General features: G+C 31.8%; 1 protein-coding gene across 15 annotated transcripts in view; it reads left to right on the forward strand.

The window, feature by feature from the left end:
* Ubr3 (ubiquitin protein ligase E3 component n-recognin 3) overlaps positions 1-13586 on the forward strand; it is a 212709-nt gene that overhangs the window by 90524 nt on the left and 108599 nt on the right. For all 15 annotated transcript variants that reach the window (XR_013424132.1, XR_013424133.1, XR_013424134.1 and 12 more), the window contains exons 14-20: positions 173-301; positions 896-948; positions 1039-1172; positions 1684-1769; positions 3098-3239; positions 5149-5245; positions 12014-12155. Coding sequence is in view for 11 of the 15 variants with exons in the window: in XM_078017558.1 (XP_077873684.1) it covers positions 173-301; positions 896-948; positions 1039-1172; positions 1684-1769; positions 3098-3239; positions 5149-5245; positions 12014-12155 (783 nt within the window). In the remaining 4 variants the exon portion in view is untranslated. The remainder of the gene's footprint in view (positions 1-172; positions 302-895; positions 949-1038; positions 1173-1683; positions 1770-3097; positions 3240-5148; positions 5246-12013; positions 12156-13586) is intronic.

Consider the following 13586-nt stretch of genomic DNA (forward strand, 5'->3'; position numbering starts at 1 on the left):
CCCGGGTTCGATCCTCAGCACTACATACCAACAAAAATGTTGTGTCCGCCGAGAACTAAAAAATAAATATTAAAAATTCTCTCTCTCTCTCCTCTCTCACTCTCTCTTTAAAAAAAAAAAGATTGAATTTATGTGATTTATTTTCTAAAGTACTTATTTTTTATTTTATTAGGCAAGTCTTGCTGAAATCCACAGCAATATGTGGGTACGAAATGGCTTGCAAATCAAAGGACAAGCCATGACTTATGTCCAGTCTCATTTCTGTAATTCCATGATAGATCCTGACATTTACTTATTACAGGTAAAGTCACCTTGATAATAATATTGTGTTTTGAAGTGTCTAATTTATACCTGTGGAATTTTAATTTATAAAGGTAACAGAGTGATGATATGGAGAGGGCAGTACCAATGAAAGAAGTTATTACTTACATTTTTAAGGAAAGAGTTCATACCATACCACATGGGGCCACAAAGGAAAGCATCAGGTTTTGGTCAGGAGGTAGAGGCAGGAGTGAGAGGATCTAAGCCAGTGCCTTGTTTTGGTTTCTACAGGAAAGATAAGGCAGGGCAGGGAAAACGGTTTAGACTTGAATAGTTTGAATAATTCTGGTGGTTTTGTGGCATAGTGACTGTACTTGACTTGTATGTATTCAGCTCTGGGTTGTTTAGGGGAAAACCTGTGTTGGTGTGTAAGTTAGATAACGTGGGTTGGATGGCTTACATGAGGTATGTTAGCAAGTAAAGTCTTACTATGTTTAGGAATTATCCTTGGGAGGGGCACTCTCTTCCAGGTCAATAATTCCCCAAATTCCACAATGTCAAAACAGGGAAAAAAGAGTAAGAAGTACACAGTATATTAAGATATAAAGCTTTTTCTTTTTTTTTTTTTTTAAAGGTTTGTGCTTCTAGACTTGACCCAGATTATTTTATATCATCTGTCTTTGAACGGTAAGCATAATTTTATTAAAAAAATATTTAGAATATATGTTAATTTTGTTTTAACTTCTAAAAATTTATCTCAAATATTTATTTTTATAGATTTAAAGTGGTAGATTTATTGACAATGGCATCGCAACATCAAAATACAGTACTTGATGCAGAGCATGAAAGATCGATGCTAGAAGGAGCTCTTACATTTCTTGTGATTCTTTTGAGTCTTCGTTTACATTTAGGTAAAAACTACTAGTATTAGCAACACTTAAATTATTAGCTATTTTATTCCCTTTCCTTCCTTCTCCATGTGGTAATAATCAGCTTATGGAAAAAGGAAAGGATACAGATATGTTTAAACATACTTTCAAACTCTTGATATGTTGTACAATTGATATATCTTTTAGAATAGCCTTTAATAAATTCCTTTGGGGGCTGGAATTGTAACTCAGTGGTCCAGTGCTTACCTAACACATGTGAGGCACTGGGTTTGCGCCTCAGCACCACATAAAAATAAATAAATAAAGTAAAGGTATTGTGTCCATCTACAACTAAAAATATTTAAAAAAATTCCTTTGGTTAAGGAACTCCTTTGATTTGCAAATAGCAGGGTAGTTAAAATAGTTAAATTTGGGGCTTTGCATCCTTTACTCTTAATTTGAAGCATATTATATTTGGTAAAACATCTGGGTAAAATGTTTATTTTTTATTATTTACATTCAGATTTATTAATTCTATTTTTAATAATTTTAGGAATGTCTGATGATGAGATTCTCAGGGCAGAGATGGTAGCCCAGCTATGTATGAACGACAGGACACATAGTTCATTGTTGGACCTCATATCCTTTTAAAATGTTTAATGTTCTGTTAGTTGTATTTAAAATAAAAATTATTTTTTATGAATTAAAGATATATTAGTATTTTAATTAAAAATGCTTTTTTTGGAGTTGAAAAATGATATAGGAAAAGAAGGATTCCATTTGTTTGCTCAAGTATTTGTTCAGGGATGGTGACAGGTATTTTTAACCTATTATTACCTCTTAGGAGTCTTTCCTCAGTCTTTAGGATGGATCTTAGGGATAGTGGTTCTGGACTCTCCAGGAACTAACATTCTAGAATAGCATTAGGAAGCTGCGTATTTTTAAAAAGGTAGATAGTTAGCTTCATCAGTGTAGCCAGGCTGGAATTCTAGTTCACAGTGGTTTACTTTGTAATTAACCATTACCAGGGTTTCAAACATTCTGACTTTTTTTGGATTGTTGTTAGAATTCAATCGAAAAAGAAAAAAGATTTTCAAATCTGTATATTCTTGTCTGCAAACCAGAAATTTATGGTTGTTTGCATAGGACTGAGTATACAATCGGCACTTTTTTTTTTAAGTTAATGAACATTTAGACATAGATTATAATAATATTTTGTGAGGAAAATACTTGACTAAATTTAGTATTTTATCTTATGATTTTGTCTGGAAGAATTGATTGAAATTTTGGTTTTGTGAAATGATGCTTCCTTAGAATACTTATTTGATTTCTTTGATTTTCATAAGTAACATCAACTTGATATTTGATTTCATTCATCCATTGTAGACTGTGTATGTATCAGTACTAGTTCAGGGCAAAAACATTTTTTGTAACTTTGAATTTAAGAAAAATTATATACTTCAATATGAAACAAAAAGAATCTTTGTGTTTTACTGCTTTCCTTCTTTGATTAAACTTGCTTTTCATCTTTTTCCTTTGGGAAAATTTTGTGTTTTTAGAAAAATAATCTCTTTGCTCATAAAAATATTGATTAATATTTATAACATATTCTTTCTGGTTTCTAAGGAAAGGTATAATATTTGCAAAATGATGAAAATGGAGATCAATTAGATTTTTTTCTCACTCTTTGAAATTTGATGAATTTATTTGGGAGGAAATATACCTGGGAACTACTTCATCATGCAGTTTACTGTTTGGCTCTAGATTTAAAATATTAAAAAAAGAAATCACAATTAATAAAAATAAGTTGTTATTGGAAAGCTATGAAGCCCTCTTGTGGCCAATTTTATATATTGCAGCCAGTTATTTTCCATTGGAGTAAAATTAATTAGGAAACTATAGTATTTTGGAAAGGCTGTGAAGCTGGCTTTTTTGGATGAATTTTTTTTTCTTGACACATACATTATATTCCAGAAAATCCCAACCCCAAAAGTGGCATTATCCCAGGCAGTTACAGCTTTGAATCAGTTTTATCAGCTGTAGCTGATTTTAAGGCTCCTGTTTTTGAACCTGGAGGTTCTATGCAACAAGGCATGTATACTCCCAAAGGTATGTTTATATAGTATGTATATACATAAATTCCTTCAATTATCAATTCTCTGGAGGTAAATTCTTTTATGCACTGAAAGGAAATGTTTACCTTTTATTGATTCAGTTTTGGTTTTCTCAGCTTTCTTACGAAATTTGTGTATTTTATGGTAAAGGGTAATATTGTTTCCATTTATTTACAAATTTTTGGTTTTATGTTATAATCAGGCTTCTTAGATGACTCTTAAATTATAAAAGGAACTTTAGATATGAACTCTTTTTATAAGTGACTATAAGCAAAATTAAACAGAAATTATAAAATAAAAGTATATACTTAAAAATATCTTGAATGTTTTCTGATTATTTTGAAATTTTTCTTAGTTCCCAATTTTTAGTTTGAAACAGTTCAAATTAAAATCTATATAGAATGCTGATAAAATTGGCAAATTTGAACCTATATAAATATAGAAACTCTTTATTTACATGACTGGTTTTCTAAGGTTTTTCCGCTAGATTCACAGATGATATGCTTGACAAGAGCTTGACAGGTTAAGTTCTGACTCAGTGTTTTCTTCTTTTTTTTTTTTAACTTTCAGATTTTTGCTTATGTTAAAATTTTGAAGGGAGTAGCAGTTATATGCTCCTCAACATTCATTTTCTAAGTGAAAAAGCAAACTTTTTAAAAGTTTTACATAGTATATACTGTATTTGGCAAAGCAGCAGAAAAGCCTTGTAGTGAATTTTTTCAGAGTATACAAGAAACAAGAAGATTCTAGAGTCTGTGGTTGGAATGTATTCCATTAAAGAAAAAGCAGTAGTTATTTATAATAAAGAACTCTGTGTCATCCATTTAGGTGGATTCAGGAATAAAGTAGCATTTTGGTGTAGAGCAGTGCTTATGAAAGTGCAATATGTATATTACCTTTGCCAGCCTTATTTGCAGCCATTGTTAAAGACACAGGTTCCTGTATCTCATCCCCTATCTGCTTTCATCAGAATCTCTGGGGAAAGAACCTGAGAAACTGCTTTTTAAACATGCTCTGTAGATGGTTATAAATCCCACTTGAGTTTGAGACAAATTAGGGACAATGGTTAATAGTGTTAGAAAGTTGAAATTAGTTTAAGCTCTATGTCATGTTTTCAAGTGTTAAGAATTTTGTTAGATAGAATGAAAGGAAAAAAAATCTTAACTATGAAAGAGATACTCTCAAGGAAATGATTTCTGAAATTATTGTTTTCTTACATGTGTTAACTTTCTTTTTTAAACTTTACCTCATCCTAAACATGATGAGGTTATTAGTGAGGTTATAGGTTTTTATTGGCAGCTTGCAATTTTAATATACACTTTAAAAATAATTACATAATTATTAAAATAAAAGCCTTTATACACTTAACATTTGAAATCATCTTATATCCCACCAGTAGTACACATAAAACATATGGGACAATGGTTCATAATTATACAGAAGGTAAGGAGAAAACTATTAATTTTAGCAAAGGGACAGAAAATCTTTTATTAACAAAAAAGATAGATAAAATAAGAGTCTTGAAAATCAATAGCTCATTAACATTTTAATCTGATTTCATGGTTTTACCTTTGGGCACTTTTTAAGGTCTTTCTTTCTAATAGGCATCTTACAAACAACAACAACAACAACAACAAATGAACTAAACTTTTATGGTGGGGCATTGTTATATTGCAAAACTTTTGCTCACTAGTATTTGTAGAGCTTAAGAGAACATAATGCTGAAATTGTGATTTTTGACTTAGAGAACTAATTATAACATCAAGTTTATTAAGGCAAATAGTAAAATTGATCTATTTCATTTTTAAAAATTTAAAATATACTTAACAAATGTAAGAAGTCATTAGAAATTGACTTTATTTCTAAGAAATCAGTGTTCTGTTTCTACTTTTTTTGAAAAATAGCTGAAGTCTGGGATCAGGAGTTTGACCCTGTCATGGTCATTCTTCGAACAGTTTACCGTAGAGATGTGCAGTCTGCAATGGACAGATATACAGCATTGTAAGTCCATCAAATTGATTAGTCTCACAGTGGAATATTTTGTGTTTATCTGAAAAGATTTCAGTTATAACCCATATAATATATTCTCATTGAAGTATACTCTCAAATCTTAGAGGAGAAAAAATTTTAAGATTAAAAAAAATCAGACTGAGATTATGTTCTCAATGTTTGATGTTAATCTCTTCAATTTATAGAACATGATTAGTAAATAAAAATATTACATATTTAGTTGATTTTTGATTAGTAGATTTTGAGGTGTGGTTTTATGTTGTTCTATTTTGAACCAGTAGAGGAGGCACAAGTTAAGAAAATAAAATTGACATCAGAGATGATAATAGTTGTCTATGAAAAAGTGTGAAAATATTGCTATGTGTTTGACAACTGAGAAAACAGATAAAGCAAAATATATTTTACTTATACATTTTTAAAATAAAAGTTTAAAATGATGACTGCGGAAAATAAAATTTTGAAGAATATCTTTTTAAAATTTGATTTTATACTTTATTATAAACTGTAAACTATTTTTTTTAAAATTTTTTAAAGAGAGAGAGAGAGAGAGAGAGAGAGAGAGAGAGAGAATTTTTAATATTTATTTTTTGGTTTTTGGTGGACACAACATCTTTGTTGGTATGTGGTGCTGAGGATCGAACCCAGGCCACACACGCATGCCAGGCGAGCGTGCTACCGCTTGAGCCATATCCCCAGCCCTGTAAACTATTTTTAATGTATTATTTCTACCTCTTTTTAAATCTTAGTAGTTAATATTATTGCTCACCATCAGTGTCTTTTATCTGTGCTTTTCTAAAGCTTAAATTAAACATTTTTAAAAATAAGTTTAAAATTATGCAAATGTCTTTGATCTTGAGGAAATATTCAGATAACTATCAAAGTATCATCATAGATACTATATGTAATTGAAACTTCTCCTTTGCCAAGATTTGCAGTAATAGATATATGTTGAATTTCACAGACAACTAATCTGAAGAAAATTGTGGATTGTGGAATTTTACTGTGCTCCCCTTCCCTCTAAACAAAATGAGAAAACCTAACAAAACAAAACAGAAACAAAACTCAGCGTAGCCATCAACGTCTCTCTTTGCCTTTTCTAAAACCCTTTGGACAAGTTGTCCGAGTTCTCTCTTCTCTGCTCTCTTAGCCACTTCTTTTTATTCTTTTTTTATGTGGTTTGTTAATAATCTATTTGCTTCTAGGCTTTTACTAAATTCTTAAATCTTTGAGGGAAGTTATATCTCAGCACTGGCACATAGTAGGCATTTAGAGTTTATTTGTTGAGTGAAATAAATTTAAATAATATGAATGGAAAAATGAGTGGGAAGATGCTTTTGTGTTGAATACCTAAAGTAGATTTCAAAAATTCCTAAAGTGGACTTCATACACTTCTCAAGTTGCTCTGCCTTTTTTTCAGGTTATTGTTGTTGATTAGTCATTTTGAATATATAAATATAAAGCAAATTTAATATTATCTTTTACTTTGTAGCTAACAGAAATTTGAACTGGGTTTGGGCTGAAACTTCCAGTGCTTTGAAGGAATCATTAAATTATTAATATAAACAATTTTAAAGGAAAAATTTTATTTAACAATACCCATTTATTTATTGTTTATTATATGTCAGGCACTCTGAAAGGAAGACAATTTTATCTTTTATATTTTACTTAGCAAACTTTTCATTTTGTTCTGAGCAGTTTCTTTCTTTCGTGTAGAGTAGTGTTTCTGAAATAGTGACAATTTTTGTCTCCCAGGAAACACCGGCATTGCCTGAAGAATGGTAGAGTTGCTGCAGACAACTGGTAGAGGATAGGTCTACTCCACAATCAACCTTGCCTTAAATGTCATTAGTGCTAATATAGTTTAGATGTATGTTGTGTTTAGAGGAATTCTGTGCTTTCTAATCTGTTTTGTATTATTAGTTGTTAAAATCTATATCATATTTTGGTTTATAGCTACTTTACATAATCCGATAAAACTATATCCCCAAAGATGTTTTTAGTCCTTATTTTCTATGTTGTTCTTTGTGATTCTTATTTCTCTCAGTTCCCTCAATTAGGTCTTTGAGTTCTTGTTCAATTTTTTTTTTTTTTTGGTAATTTCTTAGAAGTGCTCTGTTTCTTAGCAATTTGGACATCTGTTATTTTTTAAAAGAACTGTGTATTGAAAGCAATAAAAATAGATGACAAAATATATTAACCTTTTAAATTCTATGTGAAAACCATTATATTCATCTAACAACATTTTATTTACTTATGTATATCCATGAAGGAAAATATTTCTTTCTATGTAAAACTTGAATTAAAAAAATATATATTTTTAGTTGTAGTTGGACACAATGCCTTTATTTTATTTATTTTTATGTGGTGCTGAGTATCGAACCTAGTGCCTTGCACGAGTTAGGCAAGCGCTCTAACACTGAGCCACATCCCTAGTCCAAAACTTTGAATTTTTAAAAATTGAATTTTCAAATATTTATTTTTATATGAAATATAAAATGTGATATTGTTGTTGTCTTATTGACTATTCATTTTTGAGTATCGAGATAAAAAGTTGCTTAATTGACTTTGCTGGGTTAGTCCTCTTTTATTTGCAAGAAGACAATAGAAAAACCTTTTGAAGAATACTAGTTTAAAATGGTTGAGTAGATTTAAACTATTGTATCCTTAGAATTTAAACTTTGTGCTAGGTAGTTTGTTGGCAGTCAGTAAATATTTATTAAGCGCACAAAAAGTAAATTTCTTTTTGTGCCGAGAGTTGAAATTAAAAACTGTTTGCCTTATGTGATATTTATGTGTTTAGAATCTTGGGGTCTTATTGTTGGGAATGGCCTTCAAGACCTAGTGCAGATTCCATAAAAGTGTTTTGTGAGCTCTGGCTGAAAGAGGGATGGGGCAATAACAAGAGAAGGCTCATCCTGCTTCCCTCATTGCTTACCAGATACCCTTTAATGTATAGTTAAGCTCTTAAAAAGAGAACAAGCAAGATAACAGCAAACAGCAACAAAGCAAAGCAACAAATGGAAAACTATCCCTACATTGTTATATTTTACGTTATAAGGCCATTGCAGCCCAGAGAAGTTCAATGAAATACGTTCATTAATGGCAATGTTAGAACTATGATCTAGGCCTTTTCAAAAAGATAAAAATGATTTTATACATGGACTGTCTTAAATTCAACTGGACAGTAATTTTTTTTATTCTATAATTTCTTTTGTTTTCCATTTCTCATCTTGAAGGTTAATGGCTACTGCCCCATGCTTGAAAGTATGATGTATGACTTTGTATATATCATTTTTGTCTCTAACTGGTCAATAATTAGGCTTTGGTTTGAATCACTTAATTTTTTTTCTGTCATGTAGCATATAATTTGCATTATTCCATTAATGCTTTTGAAAAGAGCAGTCAAAATGATGTATTACCTGCTCCTTGAAAAAATATATAACCTTTGTGTTTTAACACTTTAATAATCTAGTGCTGCATAAAATTTAGGAGCTTTAGTGCTTAAAGCAAACAAAGAAAATAAAAACTAGGAACTGCTTTTCTATGCTAAATGAAATACAGTAGTTAAAATATTTCATCACGAGATATTATAATTGTTTTGAAAATTATGCCTATATATGACCATTGTAACATTGTATAGAAAGGAGTTTTTTAAAAAAATGCAAAGTTAATTTTTTGGCGTCTAGTTTATGAACCATATATGTAATTGATTTCTCTGATACGAGAATGGTAGTTTTTAAAGATTTGTTTTTCTCCCACCTACATAGTGTTTCTTTCCTCAAAGACACATTATGTATTGTTTGCTCTCTAGTTTCCACATGAGAGGCATTAGTCAGAAGTCTGATAATTCTGGTGCTTGTTATTAAGAGCTGTTTGTGCTGGTCAAACTTGTAGAAGCTGAAATTTAATTTAGTGGGATTTAGTTATGCAGGTTTCTTGGGATCCCTTATGTTGTCTCTTTAGATCTTCTTGTTCTGGTCAGATTTCTCAGAGAAGTGTCTTAAAATATTTCCCAGAAGGTAATAGTTTGGCTATGTGTGTTTTGTGAACTGAATGGGAGATGAGGCCTTAGGTGGTCTGAATCAAATATGCATAGTATGATTTTAATCTTCCATCTTCATACCTATGTTTGGTGCTTTGTCCTCTTCAGAGACAAGTTGTCTAGGCAGAATTCTATTGCAGTGGTGGAGTGACAATTTGCATTCAATTCTTCTTATTTTTGCCCTTCCTCATCTCTCCATTTACACTTATCGAGGTACCAGGAGCTGCTGATTTCTTTGCCCATTTTTAAGTTGGATTGTCTTCTTATTACCGAGACTTAAAAACACTTCATGTATTCTGAATACTAGACTTAACCCGATATATATGATTTGCTGCTGTTTCCTACCATTTTGTGGATTGATATCTAAGGCTGTACATTTCTTTCCAAACACTTCTTTGGTCATATCTCATATTTTTTTTCTATATTGTTAGGTTCTACTTTATTCTTTTGAAAAATTATTCTCTATCCCCCAACCCCGACTTTGGTATTGGGGATTGAACCCAGGGGCGCTCTGTCATTGGACTACAACCCCACCCCCAATATATTTTTATTTTTTTTCCCTTTTTTTCCGGTTATTGGGTATTGGGGATTGAATTTAGGGGCATGTAACCACTGAACCACATCCCCAGGCCCCCCCCCCCTTTTTTTTTTTTTTTAATTTTTGGTTTTGAGACAGGGTCTTGCCAAGTTGCTGAGCTGGCATTGAACTTGTGATCCTCCTGCTTTATCCTCAGGAGTAGCTAGCATTACAGAGTTCTTAATTTTTAAAAGTTTCTGCTAGGATTTTTAACAACCTCTGAATTTCTAACCCATAGTGTTTTTTTGGGGTGGGGAGTGCTGGGGATTGAACTCAGGAGGCACTTGGCCGCTGAGCCACATCCCCAGCCCTATTTTGTATTTTATTTAGAGACAGGGTCTAACTGAGTTGCTTAGTGCCTCATTTTTGCTGAGGCTGGCTTTGAACTTCTGCCTCAGCCTTCTGAGCTGCTAGGATTACGTGAGTGTGCCACCATGCCTTGCACCCATAGTATTTTAAAATGTCTACATTTTTGTAGTTGTGGATTATCTTTTTAAGTTGGTTTCTAGTTTTATTTATTTTGTGACAAGTGATTGTGGTCTGTGTATCAGTTCTTTTAGTCATTGCTGAATTTACTGTGTACTCTGGCATTTAACAAATTTTTATAAATTTCCAAGTACACTTAAAATTATAAATATTCTAAATACATCTAATTGGTGAATGTTATTTATGTGTTCCTGCCTCATGTTTGTTGATTATATTGTTAAAATTTTTTACTAATTTGTTTTTATTGGCCTCTAGGCAGGAGTTAATATTCTCTAAAATAGTTGTGGGTTTGTTAGTTTCTCTGTGTCATTCACGTAGATTTTTCCTTTTGTGTTTTGAGTCTGTTGTTGTCTGCACACAAGTTTGCTAATTATTTTCTTCTTGGAGAGCCTATCATTCTTCTAGCCCAGAAGAGAAAAGATTCTTATTTCTCCTTGTGAGTTATCCTTTTCATTGAGGTTAAAGACTTCTTAGGATCTCTGCTTTGGGGGGAATCTCAGTTTCATCTCTGAGCTTGTGTGTACCCAACACTGATATCAGTAATGAGAATCAGGGCCAAGTCCAGTTTTCCTGATGTTGAAGATTGAACACCAGAGAAATGCCAGGCAATCACAGAAAGCAAGTTTTTTTTTAAAGGATAGAACAAAGATATACTTCACCAAAGAGAAGGGGATGGAGAGCTAGGTATCCAAGGAAGTAGGGGTGTCTTGCCCCTTTTATACATTTTAGATTTTCTTTGTTCTTGTGTTCTCTCCTCCCTCTATTCTGCCTACATGACCCAAAAGGTGATCCAGAGGCCTGAAGAAGAGGCTCTGGGGTAGAGGCAGGAAGGGAGTCACCCTGGGGCTACTCATTAATTTCTTACTGTGAGGAATAATTCTCTGGAGGCAGGTAACCCTGGCAACTGGTGGAAGAGGGGGAAGTGCTCAGGAGGTATTAACATTTTATTTCCTTTTGTCTGACCCCATCATTAATTACCTACAGTTCTTTTGCCTGTAGGCCTCAACACCTTGTTCTCTGCCTAATCAAGGACTTTAAAACCATTGGCACAATGGTAGTGCTTGTTGTTAATTCCTTCTTTTTTTTTTTTTTTTCCTGGTTTCTGGGAAGTTCCATTTTTTTTTTTTTTTTGGTGAGGTCTTAAATATATGTTCAAAAGAATACATTTTATATTTCATGCAGCTCTTCCAGCCAATGGGAGAGTCTTCAGGTTATCTATTTTGATTATTTGTTAGAACTGGAAATTTCTTTGTCTGAGTACTTTGCTTTGTCATCTTTTAGTTAGAATTCTTTTTTTTTTTTTTTTTTTTTGATACAGAGTCACACTGTTACCCAAGTGGTTGGTCTCAAGCTCCTGGGCTCAAGCCACTCTCAGTAGCTAAGACAACAGGCACATACCACTGTGCCCATTAACATTTTTGTATTCAAATTTCTTTCTAGTGTTTGGCTTAGCTCTTTCTATTCATTTTTATCCAATAAGAAAAGCAAATAGTAATGCTCATTGTGTGGAGATTAGATTTCTGTTTGGCATCTTAAAGCAATTATGATTAAAAATAGTACTGCATACAAAAAATGTGACAGATATTGATAAATCACTATTTAAACCACAGTTTAATTCTGAGTCTGTCATCTAATTTTGGTTTTATTTTTACAGTTTAAAACAGAGTGGGAAATTCCCTGGAAATCCCTGGCCACCTTATAAGAAAAGGTCATCACTTCATCCTAGCTATAAAGGTCTCATGAGACTTTTGCACTGTAAAACTTTACACATTGTGCTATTCACTCTACTTTACAAGGTACAGTAGTAATTTAAGATTACTTAATTAAGTAATTTAAGACTTAGGTTAGAATTTATTTTCATAATTTTTGAAAAAAAATACTGAAGGGTAATATTTAAATAAAAGTAACACTCATAAAGCAAAGCATATTGATGAGTATGATGTATGTAAAATGTATATGGGTATGTTATAATAGTATGTGTGTGAATTCGAAGTTGAAAATAATGAAATAGCTACACCATTTTTCGTGGTGTATTTAGCTTCAGGTATACTTATTTAGCTTCAAGTATAAGTGTTAGGTTTTAGCTTCTATAGAACAAGAAGTGAATGATGCAGAACAAAGAAATTATGGAATGAGCTAAGGAACCAAACAACCCATAAACCCACTAGAATGATGTAATTAAAAATGGCAATTACGTGGGCTAGTGACCTTAGTTTATGGTGCTTCTTTGTGTTTTTTTTTAACCTCTGATTAGGAGTATGATATAGAGGGATTTGAGTCATATCTCTGATGTTTCTGGTAGACATCTTAGCAACCTAAACTATGTTTTCATGTTATTTAGAATTTGTTTTATTCTAGGGTTTTCTTTTCTTTTCTTTTTTAATATTTATTTTTTAGTTGTAGTTGGACACAATATCTTTATTTATTTATTTATATGTGGTGCTGGGGAATGAACCCAAGGCCTTGCCCATGCTAGGCAAGCACTCTATGCTGAGCCACAACCCCAGCCCCTATTCTTGGGTTTTCTCTGGCACAACTGGCTGATTTATTTTACTAACATTTATTATGTACTAAAAAATTTTATGAAATGTGACATTTTTAGAAAGTTGTATATATATATATATATAAACACAAACAAATATATAACTTATGATCTAACTTAGATAAGAGATGAAAGAAAATAACTATCCCCAGCTTTTAGATAAAATAAGTATTAACATCTATAAAATATAACTGTAAACCATGATAAATGCTATGCAATTAGATAAAATGAAACCTATCATTGCTATTCCTATTTAAAATTTGAAAAATTAAAAATTTAAAGAAATTTAAAAGAAAACTACACATATTTGTAATATAGATTTCCAATTGCTTATGTACAAATATTTTTAATTAAGAAAGTATAAATTTAATTAGATATGTTAGTCTTTCTCCTAATGTTTGCTTTGCCCCTCGTTAAGTCTCACTCATGACCAATTTTTATTTTACTTTTAAAAGTTATGCTGCTTTCGGCTGGAGTTGTGGCTCAGTGGTAGAGCGCTTGCCTAGCATGTGGGAAGCCCTGGGTTCGATTCTCAGCACTGCATACAAATAAATGAGTAATAAAAGGTCTATTAACATCTAAAAAAATTTTTAAAAAAGTTATGCTGCTTTAATTAAGATTTTAAACTAGTGCTTCAATAAATGCCTGGAAAGGTTTATTTTAACTACTTCCCAAGAGGATTCTT

This window comes from Ictidomys tridecemlineatus, chromosome 7 (genome assembly GCF_052094955.1).
Source record: "Ictidomys tridecemlineatus isolate mIctTri1 chromosome 7, mIctTri1.hap1, whole genome shotgun sequence".
In the NCBI taxonomy this organism is placed as follows: domain Eukaryota; kingdom Metazoa; phylum Chordata; class Mammalia; order Rodentia; family Sciuridae; genus Ictidomys; species Ictidomys tridecemlineatus.